At 48.1% G+C, this 24,096-nt stretch overlaps 1 protein-coding gene across 1 annotated transcript in view; it reads right to left on the bottom strand.

The window, feature by feature from the left end:
- Positions 1-5,455: 5,455 nt before the first annotated feature.
- The window catches only part of LOC138267091 (extracellular calcium-sensing receptor-like), a 144,856-nt gene continuing 126,215 nt past the window's right edge, over positions 5,456-24,096 (bottom strand). The window contains exon 9 of the mRNA XM_069215940.1: positions 5,456-6,422. Within this exon, the coding sequence (XP_069072041.1) occupies positions 5,491-6,422 (932 nt within the window). The 3' untranslated portion in view covers positions 5,456-5,490. The remainder of the gene's footprint in view (positions 6,423-24,096) is intronic.

Raw genomic sequence — 24,096 nt, 5'->3', positions numbered from 1 at the left:
GGAGAGGACACAGGGGACGTGTAAATGGCAGTGGGGGTGGTGACTGCACGTGTGCGGACTGTACTGGAGGGTGTGCTGGTGATGGAAGTACTGGCTGATGGTGGTGTGCATGCAGGTGTGAGTGGAGACGTCACAGGGAGGGAGGAGGGAGACGAGGAGGAGGGGGACACAGAGGTGGTAGTGACTGTTGGCATGTCTGCATCTGGGTGTTGCTTGGGTGAATGCTTGTGTGATCTGTGGTGCTTATGTCTGGATGAGCTGCCCTTGGGTGTTGAGGTGTGTGCAGGCTGGTCTGATGGTGAGGATGGGATAGGCTGAGGAACAGGAGACAGAGACAGGGTGGAGGCAGTTAGAAGAGGGAGGCTGGAAACAGGGACAATGGCTGCCGTCAGTGCTGAGGCCAGAGCATTGAACGATCGTTGATGGGCAGCCTGACCCGAATGAATGCCCTCCAGGTATGCATTGCTCTGATGCACCTCCCTCTCTACCCCCTGGATGGCATTCAAAAGGGTAGACTGCCCAACAATGATGGTCTGTAGGAGGTCAATGACCTCCTCACTGAGGACAGCAGGGGTAACAGGGGCAGGGCCTGAGGTGCCTGGGGCGAAGGAGATGCCCACCTTCTTGGGCGAGTGGGCACGGAGCAAAGGCTGAGGTGCTGCTGGGAGGGCGGAGCTGGTGTGCTGGGTGGCGGCTGTACCTGTTGAGGCGGGGGGCACGGATGTTGCCGCCACCGCTAGGGAGCTCCCTTCCGAGGACGTGTCGGTGTCGCTGGTGTCACCACGGGTCCCCGTTGTGGTGCTCCCCTCGCCCTCCGTATCACTGGTGACCTCGGTGTCTGTACCATGGCCCACCGGGGCCTTGTGAGTTGCAGCTCCCTCGTGCTCCAATGCCAATTCTCCTCCGCCTGATGATGCTAATGCACACATGCACAAGAAGATAAAGAAAAAGGGTGGGGGGAGAAATAAAAACAGGTTGAGTGCATGCATTGTCAACACCGTTGGCGGAGAGGACAGACACAGGAGCCTCATGCACTACGCCGCGCAATCGGGGTACACTACTCAGTACTTGTGACTAGGCCAACAGGTCTATGGACAACAAATGCGCACATGGGTGATGCTGGACCATGGATTGCTGTATTTGGCACCCTACAGAGGTGGGGTGCGGGGGCACAGGCCCATGCCTAAAGGAGGGGACTACACTACAGAAAGCGCCCTGGCCTAATGTCACCCACAGACCTCCTCCCCCACCCAGACGCCTCCACTGCGTGTAAAAATAGCAGAATGTGCTGGTACTCACCCCCTTGTGTCTGCTGTGATGTCCTCACGCGCCCATCCAAATCGGGGTAGGCCACCGCCAGGATCCGGGACATCAGGGGGGTCAAGGTACGACTGGCACCCCTCCTACGTTGGGAGGCCATCCCCAGCAGTGACTCGGCGGTCTTCCTGGTCCCGCGGCGGATGTCCTCCCACCTCTTTCGGCAGTGGGTGCCCCGTCTGTTGTGGACCCCCAGGGCCCGGACTTCCTTGGCGATGGCACGCCAAATGTCGACTTTCTGATGGGCGCTGACCTATTTGACATGTACAGGGTGGGAAAGGAATTTTCATCAATTTTCTGCATGTTAGATGTGATTGCCCCCCCCTCCCCAACCCTGCCATGTGGCACATGCTCTCATCTGTCGTGCCTTGCACTCCTCATTCGCTCCCCACCCCACCATCTTACATCCACCATACTCAACCCAGGCATAGCCCATTCAACGTGCACCCAGTGTACTTACCTGTTGGTCTGGAGGACCGTAGAGTAGCGCATACTGGGGCAGGACCCCATCCACAAGTTTCTCCAACTCTTCTGAAGTGAAGGCAGGGGCCCTTTCCCCAGTCGCAGCAGCCATTGTCTCTTCCAGACCGAGGTCACAGCAGCACTTGCAGTATAGGTCCTCTCCTGTGGATGGTCAGGTCTCGAGTGGTTAAGCAGATAGAAAATGGCGGTCACGCCCGCGGCGGTGCGTACCACCGCGGTGCGTACAGCGACCGCCGGCGCACATCGTCATTGGCTCCTGAGACCCATAGGGTTCAATGTTAACCAATGCGCCTTCGCACTGCAGGCTTCGACCGCCTACCGCCACGGTGTGCCACACCAGCGCGTTGACCTCATATCCCACTGTCACACCTCTCAGGTCAGGCAGCCGCCATTACAAGGGCCCACATGGCTTAATTTCTACTGCGTCACACAGGCCTAGGCCTTGCATTGCCACTCATACAAGCCTTTCAATGCATAGTGATTCGTGTACTGTGCAAGCTGGGTGAACGTACCTGTGGGTTGCTTGACTTTGAGCTCCATGTTGTCCTTCCTAGGCACCGTCCGCTGGGACTTGCGAGGAGAAGGATGAATCCTCCCGTGTACCGACCGCTGGTGGACCTGTCGACAATGGAAGAACGACATATTATACTTCGATACCGACTTGACCGAGCCACTATACATGAACTGTGTGCCCAGCTGGAGCCTGACCTGATGTCCCCCATCCGCCAACCCACAGGGATTCCCCCTCTGGTGCAGGTTCTGTCAGTACTCCATTTTTTGGCAAGTGGGTCTTTTCAGACAACAGTGGCCATGTCATCAGGGATGTCTCAGCCTATGTTTTCTAAGGTTTTGTCCAGAGTGTTGTCTGCCCTGATGAAATACATGCGGAGATACATTGTTTTCCCTGAGGAGGGTGATTTGGCCACTGTGAAGAGTGATTTCTATGCCCTTGGACATATCCCCAACATCATTGGTGCCATTGATGGGACCCATGTGGCTTTAGTACCCCCAAAAGACGATGAGCAGGTGTACAGAAATCGAAAAAGTTACCATTCGATGAATGTCCAGGTGGTCTGTTTGGCTGACCAGTACATCTCCCATGTAAATGCCAAGTTCCCTGGATCAGTGCATGACGCGTATGTCATGCGAAATAGCAGCATCCCTTATGTGATGGAACAGCTACAGAGACACCGTGTGTGGCTAATAGGTGACTCGGGTTACCCCAACCTGCCTTGGCTATTGACCCCAGGGAGGAATCCCCGGACCAGGGCAGAGGAACGCTACAATGAGGCACATGGGCGAACTAGGAGGATTATAGAACGGACCTTCGGGGTCCTGAAGGCCAGGTTTCGGTGCCTGCATATGACAGGTGGATCCCTAATGTACTCACCAAAGAAGGTGTGTCATATCATCTTGGCCTGCTGTATGCTTCACAATCTTGCATTGCGACGCCAGGTGCCTTTCCTGCAGGAGGATGGTCCAGATGGTGGTGTTGTAGCAGCTGTGGAGCCTGTGGAGAGTGAAGAGGAGGAAGACGAAGAGGATGACACAGACAACAGGGACAGAGTGATACTGCAGTATTTTCAGTAGCACACAGGTAAGAATCACCCACGCCTTTTTACATTTACTTCTGCCCTCCTGCATCTCTACTTTCTGTGTTTCCCCCCAGTTCCTTTTAACTGATTTTTGACTTTCCCTTCCCTTTTCAGAGCTGTATGACCCACAGCGTGACTGCTGCTTTGTTTGCCCATGGACTAATGCTTATAGACATTGGTATGTTGTAATCACATTGTGACTGAACATTATTGCACCGTTATGTGTAATATATTTGTAAAGAATACAAGCAGACTCCTGATTTTTGAAGTGCAATTGGTGATTTATTTTAAGTGCTGCATATGGGTCCATGATAGTAAAACGGTGATGGGTGGGGGTGGAGTAATGTCCATGGCAGAGTCCAGTTCTCCGTCGCACAGGTGCATTGTCCATATGCCTGTGGAAGGATGGAGCAGGGGCAGTTCAAGGTTGGACAGGGGGACAATGTGGGACAGTGGGATGACATCAGGGGGTATTGTTTGCTGGCGGGGGTCTTGGCATCCTACTCTGTCTTCTTGTGAGATCTCAGGTTCCGCTTGCAGGGTGGTTGATCTTCAGCAGGAGGTGGGGTTCTGGTGGCCTGTCCTTGTGTGGGGGCCTTCTGTCCACTAGCGCCGGCGGAGGTGGTAGGCTGTTTGTGGCCCGGGCTAGTGACAGGGGCCCTTTGGGGTGCCACATGGTCCCGCAATGTGGTCACTATCTGGTTGAGGGCCAGGACGATGGTCCCCATTGCGGTACCTATGTTCCTGAGTGGGTTGGCATGCTGGTGGTTGGGGGGGGTAAGGTAGTTGAGATTAGACTTACCAGAGTCCATTCCTCCACCTACTCCAGCGAGGCCCGCAGGATGCAGGATGTTCAAGACCTCTTGCTCCCATGCTGTGAATTCGGGTGGAGTGGGTGGGGGTCCGCCGCCAGTCTTCTGCACAGCGATGTTGTGTCTTGACACCATCGACCGCACCTTCCCCCGTAGGTCGTTCCAGCGCTTTCGGATGCCTTCCCGGTTTCTGGGATGCTGTCCCACAGCGTTGACCCTGTCGACGATCCTTTGCCATAGCTCCGCCTTCCTGGCTATTGTGGTGTGCTGCACCTGTGTGCCGAATAGCTGGGGCTCTACCCTAATTATTTCCTCCACCATGACCCTGAGTTCTTGGTCCGAGAACCTGGGGTGTCTTTGGGGTCCCATGGGGTGGTGTGGGGTGGTGTTTGTGGTGATGAGTGTGGTGTGTGTGGTGGTGTGTGGTGTTTTGTGCGTGGATGTAGTGTGGGTGATGATGTTGTGTTCCTGTGTGTTGGGGTTTTCGATAGCTGTGCTCTCTCTCTCTCTCTCTCTCGCCTTCTCTCCGAATTTCTAGTAGCGGGGGTTTGTGGGTGATGTGGGTGTGTGTTTTATAGTTGATTGGATGTGTGGGAGTGGTGTTTGTATGTGTATCAGGTGTGTGTATTTCAAATTGTCCAATGTGGCTGTGTTTTGGAGCTGGGTGTGTATTTTGACCGCCGCGGTGTGTACCGCCAATGGAATACCGCGGTTGTAAGACCGCCGCGTGGATTCGTGGGTCGTAATGGCATGGGCGTGTTTGTGTTGGCGTGACGGTGGAGGTTTGGTCATCTCCAGTTTATCGCTGACCGCTGATGAGGCGGCCTTCCGTGGATGTCGGGTTTTTGGCGGCTTGGCAGTTGTGGATCAGAATGACCATGGCGGTTTACCGCGGCAGCGGCGGTAGAATGGCGGTCTTCTGACCGGCGGTAAGAGCCTTTTACCGCCGAGGTCAGAATGACCCCCTATATGTGGTAAACTTTCTAAACTATTTATACTTTTGTAGAACAGAGAAGAGCGAACACACTCATAGCATGGGCCCACAGTGCATCAGGCCTATCAAAATAATAAATCAAATTAATCAAAGCGTTAATCAACAGTTTTAACAGGGTATTTCTATAATCCTTTTATGTAACCATTTTGATTATGTTTATGTCATAATTCCAGAACAGAAAGATATGCACCATATTCAGCATTACGCACACTGTTAATAGAGATGTCTAGAATAAACAAGTGTCTCTTCTGAACTTGCCCATTCTTCACCAATGTTTTTCTTCTATCCTTCACTGGATGCTCTTAGTTCCATGATCAAAATGATTTAGCTTGCCCTTCATGTTACTTCTGTTGTTCAGATCAGGCCGGATCAAAATGATGTAACACTTGGGAAAAAATATGCAAACTACGATACCCATAGAGGAGGATATAATAGTAAAGACCTCCACAGCCACCATGTACTTCCCTTTGGTGTTCAGGTACGTTGGAAGGAACAAAGTCCAAACAGTTAAGAAGGTCACCATGCTGAATGTGATGAGCTGGGCTTCATTGAAGCTGTCAGGCAACTTTCTAGCTCGAAATGCAATCAAGAAACTAGCAAGAGCCAGGAGCCCCATATATCCCACAACACACCAAAAGGCTTGGGGGGAGCCTTCATTGCACTCAATCACCACTTTCCCAATCAGGGCCTTCATATTTCGTTGAGCGCGAGGAGGGGATAAAGTAAACCAGATGACACATATCAGAGTCTGTACAAGTGTGCAAGTAAAGACTATGATGGCTGGCACCTTAGGGCCAAACCCACTTCTGACGGTGGTGTTTGGGTAAGTGGCTCCAAATGCCATCAGCACCAAGGCAGTCTTGGCCAGTAAGCAAGAGACACACATGACAAAGAGGATGCTGAAGGTAACCTGCCGGAGCATACAACTGATATCTGTGGGGTGCCCTAGGAAGAGAAATGTGCTAAGAAGGCAGAGTGACAAGGCCACAAGAAGAAGGCAGCTCAGTGTTCGATTGTTGGCTTTGACAATTGGAGTATCTCGATGTTTGAAGAAGACAACTAGGATTACAATAGGAACCAAGGCAGTAGCTATTGTCACAGTAACCAAGATGTAACCCAAGGGCTCCTGGAAGGAAAGAAACTCAATAGTTTTGGGGATGCAGTGATCACGTTTCTCGTTCGACCATTGGTCATCTGGGCACTTGGTGCAGTCTGATGAATCTTGAACAAGAGAGAAATGTCCATGAGAGGAGAACACAAATACAATAATTGACTACAGGTGACTTAAAGGTATGAGCAAAATGGTAAATTAACATTTTACATGTATCTTTTCATGTGACATGATTTTTGAAAGGGGTGGCATGCTTCTAACACATACATAGCATTTGTTGATCGAGAAGAATGTTTTTTTAAATATTACTCCAACATCGCCCATCTGTCTGGTACCTGTAATAGGTGAAGTTGAATATTACAAACACTCATTTAAGCCAAGAGCATTTATTTACACCAATCTAGAGAGTGAATCAAAAAGGTTTTGTAGTGGGGGAAGGATAATCACATAGTGAAGATGGAAGAAAAAAGGAATAGTGACTTTTCTTGTATAAATAATAATAGAGCAGTTACTTTGAATAAGGAGTTTCCAGGATGTGATTCTGAGCTCACACATACATTTTTTATTTGCTTATTTGTTTCTTGATTGCTGAGGGCCAATAATGTCTGTTGCAAGCCCACATGGATTCACATTCACTATTAATATCCATCTCGGTATGTGAGGATGAAGAGTCACAATAATTTACAAACCTCCTTGCAAAGCAGGACCCCAAAATGTGTTTGTTTCACTTACTCATGAAATTGTTTATTCCTCCTTTGTACACTTTTGTTGCACTACATACACTGTATTGGTGGTTTACAGCCCATCTGTGCATAAAGCCTTTCACATGCTTGAAAGGTTGCTTGTCAATGAAGGATGACATGGTCAGCATGGATCACAAACTCCTGAGAAATACAGACAAGCCTTTTTGGAACAGACTTACAACTAGTTCACAAAGTTCATTGAGATTTGTATTTGTGTCTTAGGTCCTTTCATCTTAAGTATACCTTTTTTAGGCATCATGGCCTTGAAAATGTAATATATTATTTAATGATAATATGTTATTACATAAAATATCTAAATGGGTTCCTAATGAAAGTTTTAATCTAGTGATTAAGTTATTGATTTGCTTCCACAAACTTTGTGGTCATATAAGCAGAGCTCTGGCGACTGCTATTGTTCTATAGCCCCATGTTTTGACTTTAATACACAATTTTTAGCATTCATAGAAGTATCATTGACAAAGTTATAAATGTTTTCTATGTAATGTATATGATACTGCAGAAGGGGCCAAGCTAATACGAAAATGCAAATGTGGCTCCTAACGAGCTGTGTAAACAATCTAGAACAACTCTAAAAGCTACACTTTTCAGAAAGATTGGCGCAATATTGCACCCATTAACATAAGATCTAAGACAGCATTTGAAGGTGATTAGCAACTGCCAAAATGTGTTGAATATCCTGACAGCTCACCTAATAGCTTTCACAACTGTTGTGCTCTGACAAATTCATCTTTGGGAAAACCCCCTTGGCTTTTCAAGAACATTTGCCAAGAAATGTGTTTTTTTTGCCAAAGAATGATCTCAGCCTTGTGGATCTGTCTTCAGAAATGAAAAATAAGAGTTAATGGGTCTAGAACATCATGAAGGCCTGGGGGACCAGCAGTCATTCTCTTTCATCAGAATGACAGTATTGATTTTAATGAAGAATAAATGCAGATTCAGTGATAATCTCTAATGCTGGCAAGTCAACCATGGCTGGGCCAGTAGAGTTGATGTTTCTGTTGTCAAGTTTCTTTGATTACCTGTTAAACATTAAATGAGGGCCCAAGTCTTTATCTGTATATCATTGATTCGGTATGCAAAAATGTTTCTTAAGTAACCTTAATGTGCAGGGTGCAGTGAGGATGCATCTAGGGCAATGACAACCCAAAGTCCAGTACAGCTGCAAAAGTGATTTGGGGGCAGGTACCAGAATAATTGTAGCAGTGGTTTTTGAGTGAACACCAGCACCTTTGACTTTGCCCATCTACCTTTTTTCAGGTGAAAGGGCTTGCTATGTTTGATCTGGTTCATCTTCATTTGTATGAATTAAGCAATTGAGTCTAACCTCTAATAAAGATATTGCAACTGGTGATTTAAGTACCTCCATGAACACAATACCACCCTGTGTGTAAACACTTAACTAGATCCTTGTTCTCGCTGAGACTAAAAAGCCTTGTTCTGACCCTACTCCCAACTTCTTTTTGCCTGTCATTCCTCTAAGGAGGTTCCAGACGCTTGTAAATGCAATTGAGTTGAATCATATGGCCAAGCAATTTTACTTTGACTTTCACTTACCCAGAATAAACAGCTAGATGTTTCTTTCTAGAGACTCATGTAATTATTAATCCACTCTCTGGCTAATGCTTTGGAATCCCGCTTCCTGAGTTCTAGAGTGAACAGATTGTTGAAGACATTTCTTTCTTGTTTAATGTCATGCTGATCCTATTCAATCCACCAGAACGACTAGGTCATTCCTGAACTTTTAATAAAGAAATAAAAAAGGACCTTATCGGCCCTCTCATAATCCACAACCAAGGGCCTCTTCTCTGTTTGTGAATCATTATGGTTACTTTATTGTAAAAGCTGTGTGGGGCAGTGTGTGGAGGTGGAAATGAACTTTCACAACCTTGTATCTGGACTGCTTTATCCTCCATGATATCACCTCAGTGCTCTGGGCTGTGCACTGCTACACATGAAAAGTTCTGAGGTGTGAAGCACATATTTGAATCATGTTTAGGTCTGTTCAGAATTGACATTGGTCAGCAGGTAATGCCGTCTCTTGCTGTTTTCAGTTTTGGTAAGACCCAACAGTTGCCACTTATGGATTTCACTCCACTTTGGGAGTCAGAGAGGAAAGTCTTTACTCAGACTAGTACATACTAGAACTCTGTGCACTCTTCTGAGGCACTATTTTCTGATCAGAACCCAGAAATGCTAAGTTTAGGCTCAATGCCAGTGAGATCAAATCATGTCTTCCACGTGGAGCAATTGATACATGATCAGCAGTAGTCCACCTATCACATATGGACAACCTTCTACTAGATATGGAATGTAGGCTATCCTGTTTTAGGTGTAAACCTATTATAACTGATAAGACCCCACTGACAGCAAAACAGCCCTCATCAGTGTACATGCATAATAAACACCTGCACAACCACACACTTAAAATGTGATTCAAAGAAAGGAAAGTGAAAAAGAATGAGTCATTTTTATATCTTCCTGAAAGGGTCAACACAATGTAACTTGGTTATAGTTGGTAGCAGCAAGAAAGACTGTTATACAATTATGCTGCTTCTTCAGTTTTGTTGTTTAGAGATACCACTAAAATATGTTTTTTTCTTCCTTTTCTTTCTCCCAGTTTTGTATGCTTTGAAAAATAAATTGAGGGAATTAAAAGCATTTATAGGTATTTCATACACTTTAAACAATCTTGAAATATTAAGATAATATTTGATATTTTGGCAGTGATTGGTTCTTTCACTAAATGGTGAAAAAAGCTGGCTAATAAGAATCTTGGCCTATATGTACTATCTCATTTACTCACAGACTCAAAATAGGTCAAACTCTTTGATATATCAGCCCCCTTTTCTAACAAATTACTATTGATAGTAGGCAAACTGAGAAACACCCCAAGCATTGAACATTCATTGCAAGATGTAGTGAAAGATACCTGTGAAAAAAGTGATGTCACCATGCACATGGCTTTAGTGGTGAAAAAATGACACGGGTCATTCCATATACCAACAAAATTCATAGCTGCCATATTACCATTGTTATATGTGAGGCCTTCAGCTACTCCTGACGCTTTATCCAAATGCACTTTACTGCTGGGTTTTTAGGGCACATAAATAGAATGTTAACAACAAAATTTCAAGTCCCAGAATAGAATGTGAGGTCTGTTAAAAGGTCACGACTGACCTAAAGTGAGACATTTGCCCTGGGGATAATTGGCAGCTATGAATGTCCACACAAAAGAAGCGCCACTGTAACGTAGTCAGGCAAAGAGTGCAGGAAAGCAGTGGTAGCATACTTAAAGAATCAGGTTTGAAGTGCTTTTGAATGCAAGGCGAAATCTAATGTACTTCAACAATAAAGGTTTCACAAAAATCTATGCTGCTGGCAGGGATGACCACCCCTACAATGCCATAGTAATCAGTAGGAAGTATGAGAATGGTCTCAGCTGTGTTTAGGAATGTGTTTACTAAAACAGTTGGATATAAGACTTTTTTAATCCATTGATAATCCTGTAAACCAGACAGAGCCCTGACAGAGTAAGTGTAAGAGGTAATGAGATATGAGAGATTATGATGAGTTGTGAGACACATTGCCAAAAGGAAGAGACTACATACCTTGCATTGCTTCTCCTTTAAATAAAAAATGTGCTTGATAACAGATATGCTTTGTAAACACAGTTTGCGTCTATGTAGGAGGCTAGCCTGGCTTATAGTGGGTACCTGAGGGTACTTACACCTTGTGCCAGGTCCAGTTATCCCTTATTAGTAGATTAGTAGTGTTCTAGCAGCTTAGGCTGATAGAGGTAGCTATAGCAGAGCAGCTTAGGCTGAACTAGGAGACATATAAAGCTCCTGCTATACCACTTATATCATATAGCACTATATCATAAGACTCACAATACTCTGGGTTACTAAAAATAAAGGTACTTTATTTTAGTGACAATGTGCCAAAAATATCTCAGAGGATATACTCCCTTAGGAGGTAAGTAAAATACACAAAATATACACACAAACCAAAATCAGGTAAGTAAACAGTTAGAAAAGTAGTGCAAACACTGTAGAATACAATAGGATGCAATGGGCCTGTGGCAACACAAACCATATACTAAGAAAGTGGAATGCGAAACACTTATGGTCCCCTAGCCTACTGTAGTGTGTAGAGGGTCGCTGGGAGTGTAAGAAAACACTCCAAGATACCCCACCCCAAGACCCTGAAAAGTAGGAGTAAAGTGACCCTACTTCCCCAGAAACACACTAAAGTTGTAATAGGAGATTCTGCAAAGACCACAACAGACTTGAGGACCTGTAAAGGAAGGCGACCAAGTCCAAGAGTCACAGAAGTGTCCATGGGGGGCAGGAGCACACTAAACCCCGGATGAAGGTGCAAAATGGCTGCCTCCGGGTGGAAGAAGCGGAAGATTCGGAAACAACAGAAGATGCCAGGAACGTCTCCTTTGCACAGAAGATGTCCCATGGAATGCTGGAGGATACAGAGTTGTTTCCTTGGAGAAAGACTGCAAACGAACCTTGCTAGCTGCAAAGGTCACAGTTGAAGAAAATGGGTGCTGCCCGGGCCCAGGAAGGACCAGAAGGTCGCTCCCTGGGAGAGGAAAAAGAGGGGGCACTCAGCAATAAATAGAGCCCAGGTAGAAAAAGGCAGCACCTGCAGAAGTACTTGAACACAGGTTCAAGAAAACTGAGCACGGCGGTCATCTCAACACTACAATGGAGGGTCCCATGATGCAGGTGGTCAACTCAGTGAGTTGGGCAATGAAGGACAGAGTGCTGAGGACCTGGGCTGTGCTGTGCATGAAGGATTCCTTGCAAAAGTGCACAGAAGTCCTAGAAGCTGCAGTTCATGCAGTACACAGGATTACTGTCTGGCAAGGGGAGGCAAGGACTTACCTCTCTCAAATTTGGATATATGGACCACTGGACTGTTGGGGTCACTTGGATCCAGCACCTGTGTTCCAGGGACCACGCTCGTCTCAATGAGAGGGGATCCAGAGGACCAGTGAAGCAGAAGTTTGGTGCCTGCGTTAGCAGGGGGAAGATTCCGTCGACCCACAGGAGATTTCTTCTTTGCTTCTAGTGCAGGGTGCAGGCAGACAGCCCCCAGAGCATGCACCACCAGGAAGCAGTCCAGAAAGCCGGCAAGATTAGGCGCTACAATGTCGCTGGCAATCTTCTTGCTACTTTGTTGCAGTTTTGCAGGCGTCCTGGAGCAGTCAGTGTCCGATCCTTGGCAGAAGTCAAAGAGGGAGATGCAGAGGAACTCTGGTGGGCTCTTGCATTCATTATCTGAGGAAAAAGCCCACAGGAGAGACCCTAAATAGCCCTCAGAGGAGGATTGGCCACCTAGTCAGGTAAGCACCAATCAGGAGGGGTCTCTGACGTCACTTGCTGGCACTGGCCACTCAGAGGCCTCCATTGTGCCCTCACACCTCTGGATTCAAGAGGGCAGAGGTCTGGGACACACTGGAGGAGCTCTGGGCACCACCCCTGGGGTGGTGATGGACAGGGGAGTGGTCACTACCCTTTCCTTTGTCCAGTTTCACACCAGAGCAGGGCTGGGGGTTCCATGAACCAGTGCAGACCGGTTTATGCAAGGAGGGCACCATCTGTACCCTTCAAAGCATTTTCAGAGGCCAGGAGAGGCTACTCCTCTCTCAGAGGAAATCCTATGTTCTGCCTTCCTGGGACTGGGCTGCCCAGACCCCAGGAGGGCAGAAGCCTGTCTGTGGGTTGGCAGCAGCAGTAGCTGCAGTGAAAACCCAAGAGAGCTGGTCTGACAGTACCCAGGGTCCATGCTGGAGCCCCGGGGATGCATGGGATTGGCACCCCAATACCATATTTGGCATGGGGGGACAATTCCATGATCTTAGACATGTTACATGGCCATTATCGGAGTTACCGTTGTGAAGCTACATATAGGTATTGACCTATATGTAGTGCACATGTGTAATGGTATCCCCCCACACTTAGGGCTCACAAAGCAACATCACAAAACAAAATAAAATGATGGATGGAGTGTTGAAACGTTTCAAACACTCACCCCCAGTTACGGATCTGGGTTTAATCCATCGTTATTTTGCTCACCACGTCACCCCAGTTTGGAACCAGCCATATGCAAATCAGTCTTGACCTTGTTCCCCATGGGAACAGTCCAGCCTGAACTGCTAGGCCACTGGGTTCAAGCAAACCTAGCTGATGAAGGGTGATACCCTAAAACCAGTCCCAGGATGCTTGTTTCCTGTCCAGGGAGGACCTGGCCTAGCAGTTCTGGCTGGACTGTTCCCATGGAACCACCATCACAGCAGTTCCTGCCAATGCTTTTTGCAGTTGGTGCAGGGCTCCACTAAAATGATGGGTGGCTTGAACCAACTCAGGATTTCGTTTTGAAAATAAAAAAAACAAATGCTCCCCTTCCCGCCAGGGTTTTCCTGGTTGTGTCGGGCAGTGAAAACTTACCTCTAATTCCACCCATCAAAGTCAGGAGGGCGGAATTAGAGGTCTGCCTCTGGTTAAATCACTTGCCCACATTTAAATAGGGTGAGGGGTCACCGTGTTGGGGCGATGGAACACTGCTGTTGTTGTGACAGAGTTCACTCTCCGTCAACATATAGATTAGGCCCTGAGTGGAAAAAGTAAAATCTTTGACCAGGATGAATGTGTCCTAGGGTCTCGGGTACAAATTTGAACTACAACTGGATATTTAAGTTACTCCCTTTGTGAACTTGACTCTCCAAGGTTAGTGGAGCTGGGAAGAAAAGACTTACTTCAAGAGGAGAGGGGTTTTGAACTCAGTTATAATAAATGAATACAAAATGGAAACAGAACTTCAAGTCACAGATGGAGACTGGAAGTGCACAGGCAAGTAGCAGGCTCCTGGGAACATAGCTGCCACTTGCCTCCAGTTCCTTCTTATTCCAGCTGGAGTCAGTTGCTGCCATTTACCCACTCCGGAGGTTTTCCCACCCACGTTTTCCTGCTCACCATTCTTCCCGCCATCAGAAGTCTTTCCTATCCCAGGACCTACTTCATGCAGGCTGCAGAGCGACCACACAGTTGGTGCACTGCACCAAAGGCACGCCTGTCTCGACCTGTCCATGCTGGACCACACCCAGCACCACTACCCCTGGCCCTCCCGTCCCTTGGAGATACACCATCACTGAGCTCTACACTCTCAGCCCTGGATGCTGCAACAAGCACTGCCACCATGCCGACCCATGCTTCACAGTAGGACCTTTCATCTGCACCCACTGCCACTTCACCTGCAACAGCACACACACCAGCACACCACCAGAATAAAAACACCAACTGGTATGCGGCCTTCTCAACGTGCGCTCACTATGCAAACTTACCACAGAGATCTGGGACCTCATCTCCACCCACACTCCCAACATCCTCACCAACACCTGGCTGAACCCCACTCATGTGCCCGACATGGCTACTGTAATACCTGACGAATACAAGATAGCCCACTGCAACCAGATCAGCATGCCTGGCAGAGGGATCGCCATCATACACAATCCACTGCACCATCACAAATTACATGAACTCATCCATGGATCGCCTCAATTTCTGACTCCAAACAATCAGCAAAACCACCATCAGGGGCACCCTCCTCTACCGTCTTCCAGGACCTTGTCCAGCCTTCTGCAGCTTAATCACCGACTTCATCGCGCTTCTCACCATAGGCTCCAACAGCAATATTTTCCTAAGCAACCTCAACTTTCATCTCAATGAGAACAACAACGTCAACACTGCCAACCTCTTCAACAGCATGAACAACATCGGACTCGCCCAACTGGTACACAACCCTAAGCACACTGCAGCCCACAGGCTAGACCTCATCCTCACCTTTAGCGATCACATCAGATACAGCTACCCCATGGAACTCAACTGGACTGACCACTCCATCGTCCACTTCAACATCAGCAGCTCACGGACCTCTGCCCCGAAGTCTATCCAATGACCGCCACCACAGCAGGAGCAAAGTCTCAATGGACACATGGATCAATACCACACACCCCATCTCCTCCAACATCCAAGGCCAAAACATCAGACACTTCAAAAACTGGATCACCAACTGCGTCAACAGGGTCGCTCCTATTGGCAGTAACAAATGTCCACCAAGCAGTTGAGCTGGTACACTGAAGACCTCAGAACCGCAAAACAACACTGTAAACAACTGGAAAGGAGATGGTGTACCAGCAATGACACAACCAACAAGACCGCCTTCAAGACAGCCCTCAATTTCTACCATAGTCAGTTTACAGAATAGAAGAAAAAAGCCTTAGCCTTATCAAATCAAGCTCCAATAACAGTGAAGAACTCTTCAAGATCATCATAACATTCTCCAACCTTTCAGTTGTAACAAACAACATTACTCCCTTACAGAAACTCTGCGGACAACCTTGAAAACTTTGTCCATGACAAGATCACCAACATCTACAGAAACTTCAAACCCCAGCCCGAGGCCACTGACTTCTTCAAGCAACACAAGGACCCTGCTACCACCACAGATGTCCAACTTGGTCCACTCAGGGCCCACAACCGAACCATTCCCTCACCATATCTTCAATCTAGGCGAAGCCAGAATGAGCCACAAACTCACCACCTTTTTCAACACCTCAATGGCCACAGCCACCTTCTCCAAGGACTGGACTAGAAACAAGCAGAAGTCAACACCCTACTAAAGAAACTATCAGCTGACCCCAGCTGACTCCAACTACTGACTGATCTCCCTTTGTGCTTTCCCAGACAAAGTATTAGAAAAAAACATCAGCCACAGCAATCCTCACATTGTGAACAGAAGCTACTACTCGAGTCCTCCTGATCTGGATTCTGCAGCAACCACAGCACTGAGACAGTCCTCATTGGGGCTACTGAGGACATTCCAAGCCCTACACGGCTGAGGAGAGACTGTGGCTCTGATCCTCGTAGTCCTCTTGGCAGCCTTCAATACGGTCTCCCACCACACACTCATCACAAGGCTCCACAACCTAAGCATCAAAGGAGCTGCTGTTAGATGGATCATCTTTTTCCTCACTGGAAGGATGCAAAAAATCTGTCTTCCCCCCTTCACCTCCCAACCCAAGGAAATCATCTGTGGATTACCCCAAGGATACTTGCTCAGCCCCACCCTCTTCAACATTTATATAATACCTCTGGCCAGCGTTGTCTAAACCCATGTCTCAACATATATCCTACACCAATGACACACAACTCATCCTCTCCCTCTCTGAAGACACCACCAACATCAATACGAACTTCCACAACTGCATGATAGTGTTATCAAATGGATGAAAAAGAACTGCTTGAAGCTCTATACAAACAGTACATTGGTAGTGATCTTCAGAAACAAAAGCTCCCCATGGGATGCATTCAGGTGGCCTTCAGAACTCAGATTTACTCCTACCCCCACTGACCACATTAGGAACCTAGGCATCATACTGGACAACAAGCTAACCATGATGATTCAGGTTAACTCTGTCTCCTCCTTCTGTTTATTTATCCTCAGCGTACTTTGTGACATATTCAAATGGCTACCCCAAAGCTCAACACGCACCATCACCCAGGCCACAATCTCCAGCCAACAGTACTTACAGCAGCCCTCTAAATGCAGGGATTGCAGCTCACCTCCGATGAAAAATACAGACCATACAGAACATCTCAGCCAGATGCATCCTGGGTCTCCCCAGACAAAACCACATCACCCCCACCTCAGCAAACCCCAATGGCTCCCTGAACAGAAAGGATGCCAGTTCAAGCTCCTGACCAATATTTACAAGGTGCTACCAAACTGTGGTCTTGACTACTTAAACCATCGCCTGAACTTCCATCAGCCCACTAAACACCTCCACTCAGTTTCCTTTTCTCAAACCCTGAGCCCTGTATCTGATGTAGCAGATGCAGAGGTTGCTCCTTTTCCTACCTAGCAGCAAATTCATGGAACGAGCTACCCTTTCATCTCTGGACCTCTCCATGTCTTCCAGAGTTCCAAAAGACCCTGAAGACCTGGCTATTGGGCTAATAAGGTGAATCCTGCCAGTGCCTGGATACCCTCATGGGTGACAAGAAACACTCTACAAATCTACTGATTGACTGATTGAGAAGTTTCTTTAAAAAAAATATGCATTTTATTTACACAAAAGTAATTTATGCAATTAAATTAGACATTATGCTATCTAAAGTACAATTTTAGTGCTTAAACAAGAAGGAACTATTCTACAAATAGCATGGAGTGCTATGACCGATGTGACCCTATATTGGATCAGTGCTTAATTAGTGCAAGTGGTAGCTGGTGGTGGGCACTAGCACCCCTTTTTGTGGAGCAGGATTTTGTTTTCACCATTAGACTGAGTACCAGAACAAATTAAGCTGGAAACGAAGAAAGAAGGAGGAAAGGAAAGAAAAGGTGGGAAAACAGCAACCATAGGAGAAAGGAGTGGTGAAAAAGAACTTGTAAGCATGAGATAAAGCAACACAAAGTGTGGGGTGGTTGAAGAGAACAGAGAGGCAATAGATGGAATAAAGATTAGGCTGCCTTGATCTCATTACAAGACTGGCATTATACGCTTGCCCGTGTCCAATTTTCTTGAGAATATTTACTGACTACGTGTTTGTATTTACTGCTTCTTCAACTATTGGGGTTTGCATTGCAAATCAAGAAAGTAATACTTTTTCCTGTAGACCAAAAATTTGAAAAGTCACATTAGATGGATGATGAAACGGGCAGTCAAACTACCTAGCTCTTATTCACCGGCCATTCACATCGCCGGTGGGCATTGGTGGTATAGGAGGCTGGCCCTTTATCTAGTGTGCAAAGCTAGGCACACTGTGCAGGAGGTCCAGGCAACAACACGTTGGTTTACAGAGGTAAAAACTAGATCACCTGATGCTCTAATTTTTAAGGTAGCTTGGGAAAGCAGTTAGGCCAATATTTGAGAAATGCAAAGCATTTTTTGTATACACGGTATCCATCATGCAACTCACACATTCGAAGGAATAATCAAGACCAATTTATAAAAAAAATCAGATTTTCAATTTTTAAGATCAAGATTATCAAAATTGTTTAAGTACTTTTTGAGATATGGATTTTTGAAGTTTAATAAAAATAGTCTTTTTGTGCATAATTGCGCACCATAGGAATCGATGGACAGCCCCTTTAAAAATACATATAAAATCACACAGTTGCTTTACCAAGATCTTCTTTTGCACGTTGGCTGCAGTCGTCAGTGGGCAGACTGTGCCAGCTGGAGAAGTTAATGTGGATCCAGGTGCTGGCAGGAGCACCAGCGAACAGTCTCTGGAGCTGGTGAAGGGCCACTGCAGGAGACCACTTGGAAAAGGTCTGTGCAGGTAAGTTTAGAGGTGGTTCCATGGGGTCTCCTAGGAGTGTTGGGTTTGCAAGGGGGTGAGGGACCGTTAGGGCACAGCAGGTTCTTCATTGCAGGGCACAGGGTGGCCGGGTGGAGAGCGAATCGGTGAGCCAGGAGCTGGCGCTAGGATGCCCTTTGGATCTGGCGGTACGCCACTTCAAAGGTTGTTTGCAGGACAAGAGGTGTACTCTGGCAGGGGTTTGGGGTGTTCCTGAAGTCCTTTGACTGGGGCTTCCTCCTGGTCCTGTTTCAACCCCAGGTGGGCTAGTTTTCCCGGTGTCCGACGTCAGCTGGCCAGAACCCAGGTACATTTCGATCACTGGAAAGCCCAATACCATCAAACCTGGCACTCTTGCAGGGTTTGTCCTCGCGGTCATTGGAGTCCCGTCGGGTCTGGCTGCGACTTCTGAGTTAGTGGCTGGTCGGTGAAATGACCCTCACTGGGTTGCTGGTACCTCCACTCTGGAAGAAGTTCTTGAGCGATTGGCAAAGCCTGGAAGTCCTCTGGGGTTCTTGAGGTACAGTTGCACAGCAGCCGCAATTGTCGGGTTCTGGGAGCAGCAGGCAGCATTTGGCACCTTTTCTTTGTGCAGCAGGTCCACAGTTCTCGTGCCTTGGATGTTCTTGGTGCTGGTCTTCTTTATGTCCTTCAAATCTGATTACCTGGTCTAGTGAATTTAGTGTATGTTTTAGGGGGAACTTGGCAGTGTCCAATGGGACACTTACCTTTGGTGGCTACACCCACTACAGTGACCACTTCCTGTGGGAAGGGTACCTTCCCTATCCCTGATTGGCTATTTCCTTCCATCTAAGATGGAAGAAAATTAAATGGAGTGTCCATCTCACAGGCAACATCTTAGGGGTGGTGCATGCCAGGTGGGGCCTCTCCCCCTAACCTTTGTGTAGTTTCCACCTTTGCTTTCACCAAAAGTGGGGGTTTGCAAAGGAGTTGCCCATCTGCTGCTAGTTTCAAAGGCGGTAAGCCCTTTGAAGATCACCGCCAGGGCAGTGCACATTCCTGAAGGAGGGGTCGTTAGCACCTCTACCCAGGAAGGGCATTGCTCTACAAACAAGAGAGACAGATATCTCCCCCAAGGTTTGTGGATTGTGTGTCTGGAGGTGGCAGGTTGGATAGGACCAGTCAGCAACCATGCCAGGGTAGTTAGCTTTTGTAGGGGGCACCTCTAAAGTGACCCCTTGGTAATTTACAGATAAATCCTATAATGGAACCAGTTTGGATTTATCATTCTGGGTTGCTTGATACCAAACAACCCAGGGTTTAGAGTGGCCATCATGTTGCTGGGAAACTCGCGTTGACCAGTGTCCAGCACATGTATTAAAATGGCTACTCTATTCACTCACTATGTCCCAGGTTTGGCAAGGACACAGTGGGGGCATATTGTTCATGCAGGTATGCCCTCACACATAAAATGGTCCACCTGCCTTAGGGCTGTAAGGCCTGCCAGAGGGGTATCATTCCCATAGTATGTGCAGTGTATGGTGGACAGGGCACACCGGCAGTGTGCCATGTTGAGTTTGTGTTTTAGGTTTGCACCAGTACACCCAGCCTGCAATGGCAGTGCTGGAGGCATCTGCATGCATGGCCCTGGAGGGTGGCACAATCAGTGCTGCTGCCCTCAGAGACCTACCCGTAGTACCCCATACCCTGGGTACCTAAGTACCTTTTACTAGGGACTTCTAGTGGTAGCTAAAAGTGTATCCAATTACCTTTGCAATGTTTTAGGGAAAGAACACTGGCACTGGGAACCTGGTTATCAGGATCAGGATCCTAGTGCCCTCCAGTCTCAGTTGCATCCAGAGGCTAGGCAAAAAGTGTGTGGGAGGGTGTACTGCAACAAAGTGTCAGTTTCCCACAGGTGGGTTAGCAGAATATCTGGCCAATAAGCACAGATGTGGTGACACTCTTGAATCAAAAGAGTGAGTGTGACTCTTTGATGTGTAAATATTTGTTGGGAGGTGGTCTCGGTTCTTGGTGGGGGTGTTAGAAATTGGGTTTTTGGTTGGCAGTCAGGTTGCCCTCTGTCCAAGAAAGAACCCTCACTCTAGTCAGGGTAAGTCACACACAATCCAAAATCAGCCTGTGCTCACCCTCCGGTAGCTTGGCACGAGCAGTCAGGCTTAACTTAGAAGGCAATGTGTAAAGCATTTGTGCAGTAAATCATACAACACCATAGCATAACACCACAAAAATACACCACACAGTGTTTAGAAAAATATATAATATTTATCTGGGTATCTTCAGGTCAAAACGAGCAAAGTTGCAATACGAATTTGTAAAGATATCACTGAAAAGTGATAGAAAGTGTCTTAAGTCTTTAGAAAGTAAACAAAGTCTCTTTTAAGCACAAAGTACCTGGTTTCTGGTGGAAAATCTCCTCAGAGGGCCACAAGGGAAGAGGTGCGTGGAAAACTGGTGTGTGTGTCGATTTCTCCCCAGCACACACGGACTTGCGTCGTTATTTTCCACGCGGGGAAGTCGGGCATCGTTTTCCGGCGCGCGGACAGTCTCTTTCTGTGGATCGCGGGGATTACCAGATGTCCCGGGTCTGTGCGTGGATTTTCCTGCTTGTTCTCCGGCTGCGCGTCGGTCTGCGGGGCTGCGCGTCGAAAGTACGATCTCACGGCATGCGTTGCGTCGATTTCTCCTCTAGACGTCGATCTGCAGGGCTGCGCGTTGAAATTACGATCTCACGGCAGGCGTCGCGTCGATTTCTCCTCTAGAGGTCGGGCGGCGTTGTCCTTGCGAGGCCGTGCGTCGGATCTTCGATCGTCCAAAGAGCGTCGCATCGATCAGCGTCGGAGTGCGGCATTTTTCTCGCCGCGAAACAAGCTGTGCGTCGAAATTTTCGGCACACGGAGCGTCCAAGTAAAAGAGAGAAGTCTTTTTGGTCCTGAGACTTCAAGGAACAGGAGGCAAGCTCTATCCAAGCCCTTGGAGAGCACTTTAACAGCCAGACAAGAGTTCAGCAAGGCAGCAGGGCAACAGCAAGGCAGCAGTCCTTTTGTAGAAAGCAGACAGGTGAGTCCTTTGAGCAGCCAGGCAGTTCTTCTTGGCAGGATGTAGTTTCTGGTTCAGGTTTCTTCTCCAGCAAGTGTCTGATGAGGTAGGGCAGAGGCCCTGTTTTATACTAAGTTGTGCCTTTGAAGTGGGGGTGACTTCAAAGAGTCTCTAAGAAATGCACCAAGCCCCCTTTCAGCTCAATCCTGTCTGCCAGAGTCCCAGTAGGGGGTGTGGCAGTCCTTTGTGTGAGGGCAGGCCCTCCACCCTCCCAGCCCAGGAAGACCCATTCAAAATGCAGATGTATGCAAGTGAGGCTGAGTACCCTGTGCTTGGGGTGTGTCTGAGTGAATGCACAAGGAGCTGTCAACTAAACCTAGCCAGACGTGGATTGAAGGGCACAACAAGATTTTAGTGCAAAGAAATGCTTACTTTCTAAAAGTGGCATTTCTAGAATAGTAATATTAAATCCGACTTCACCAGTCAGCAGGATTTTGTATTACCATTCTGGCCATACTAAATATGACCTTCCTGCTCCTTTCAGATCAGCAGCTGCCACTTCAACCGTGTATGAGGGCAGCCCCAATGTTAGCCTATGAAGGGAGCAGGCCTCACAGTAGTGTAAAAACGAATTTAGGAGTTTTACACTACTAGGACATATAACTACCCAGGTACATGTCCTGCCTTTTACCTACACAGCACCCTGCTCTAGGGGTTACCTAGGGCACACATTAGGGATGACTTACATGTAGTAAAAGGGGAGTTCTAGGCTTGGCAAGTACTTTTAAATGCCAAGTCGAAGTGGTAGTGAAACTGCACACACAGGCCTTGCAATGGCAGGCCTGAGCCAGGGTTAAGGGGCTGCTGAGGTGGGTGGCACAACCAGTGCTGCAGGCCCACTAGTAGCATTTAATCTACCAGCCCTAGGCACATGTAGTGCACTCTACCAGGGACTTACAAGTAAATTAAATAGTCAATCATGGATAAACCAATCAGTAGTACAATTTACACAGAGAGCATATGCACTTTAGCACTGGTTAGCAGTGGTAAAGTGCCCAGAGGTCAAAAGCCAACAACAACAGGTCAGAAAAAATAGGAGGAAGGAGGCAAAACGTTTGGGGATGTCCCTGTCAAAAAGCCAGGTCCAACATGACCCCCTACCAGCCTAAAGCCAGGGGAGAACAATCACTATCCTGATGTACTTCCCTGTTTGAGGCGACAGAACAAGGACCCAGGCCCACAACAGCAGGGGCATGCTCCAGTTCTTCGCCTTCCTGACTCCAATTGGATCACTCTGTCCATACTCTCAGAGCCCACTAAGCCAACCCATGGGGAACCTTTCTCCTTACCTGCGGATCCCATCTGTGCAGCACCTAACCTTACTTTGCTCACAGATGTATCCCAGGAGCCGGATAGTACCACCATGACCAACACAGTGGTGTTACCCACTCTACCCCCGGGGTGTGACACTTGTCCCCTCCCCAGGGATAACTCTGTCCCCCCGGACAGCAAGCCACAGTGATTACTGACAGCTGTCAGGGATGAGAGCCAGGCCCCAGGCCTCTCAAAGCTCTCCAACCACTGTGGCTGTGGAGAGTGGGGGGCGGTAGCCCCAGGTGCTGGGCACCCTTTAACCACTCTCCCTTCCACCAGGTCAGGGATGACAGCCTGAACCTGGTCCTCCCCTCTGGGGCTCTGTACCCTCCCTCCTGGAGCGGTACCCCCAGAGTCCAACATGGTCAGGGTGCTTACAGAAGGCGCCCTGTACCATTCCTCCACCAGTGCAGGGCTGTTAACCTGCAACTGGCCCTCCAACCTGGGGTCTGTACCTTCAGGTTGGACTAGGGCCCGGGGTGAGGCTTCCCTCCCCCTGCCCTCCCTTCTGGGGTCCAGCACCCTCCAACTAGGAGTGGCCTCCTCAGAAGACAACATGGTAGGGGCACTGTTAACAGTAGCCCCTCCCTCCAGGTTCGGGGGGACACCCTGAACCTGTTCCAGCCCAGGGTCTGTACCCTCAGACTGGATCACTGCCTGGCAAACCAGGACTTTCTGGGAGGCACACCTACCTCCCACCAGGTCAGAGTTTAACCTCTGCACCTGACCATTCAACTCAGAGTCACCACCCTGAAGTTGAACAATTGCCTGGCACGCCAGGACTTCCTGGAGGGCACACTGACCCTCCACCAGGTCAGAGTTTAACCTCTGAACTTGGCCATTCAACTCAGAGTCATCACCCTGAAGTTGAACAATTGCCTGGCACGCCAGGACTTCCTGGAGGGCACACTGACCCTCCACCAGGTCAGAGTTTAACCTCTGAACTTGGCCATTCAACTCAGAGTCACCACCCTGAAGTTGAACAATTGCCTGGCGCACCAGGACTTTCTGGGAGGCATACCTACCTCCCACCAGGTCAGAGTTTAACCTCTGAACCTGGGTATCCAACCCAGGGTCACCACCCTGAGGTTGAACAATTGCCTGGCACGCCAGGACTTTCTGGGGGGCACACCTACCCCCCACCAGGTCAGAGTTTAAACTCCGAACCCGGTTATCCAACCCAGAGTCATCACTCTGAGGTTGGACCACTGCCTGGTACACCAGGACTTTCTGGGGGGCACACCCAC

Source organism: Pleurodeles waltl, chromosome 12 (assembly GCF_031143425.1).
Source record: "Pleurodeles waltl isolate 20211129_DDA chromosome 12, aPleWal1.hap1.20221129, whole genome shotgun sequence".
NCBI classification, from domain to species: domain Eukaryota; kingdom Metazoa; phylum Chordata; class Amphibia; order Caudata; family Salamandridae; genus Pleurodeles; species Pleurodeles waltl.
Note: the sequence above shows the minus strand (reverse complement) of the source record. Positions and strands in the feature narration are given on the sequence as shown.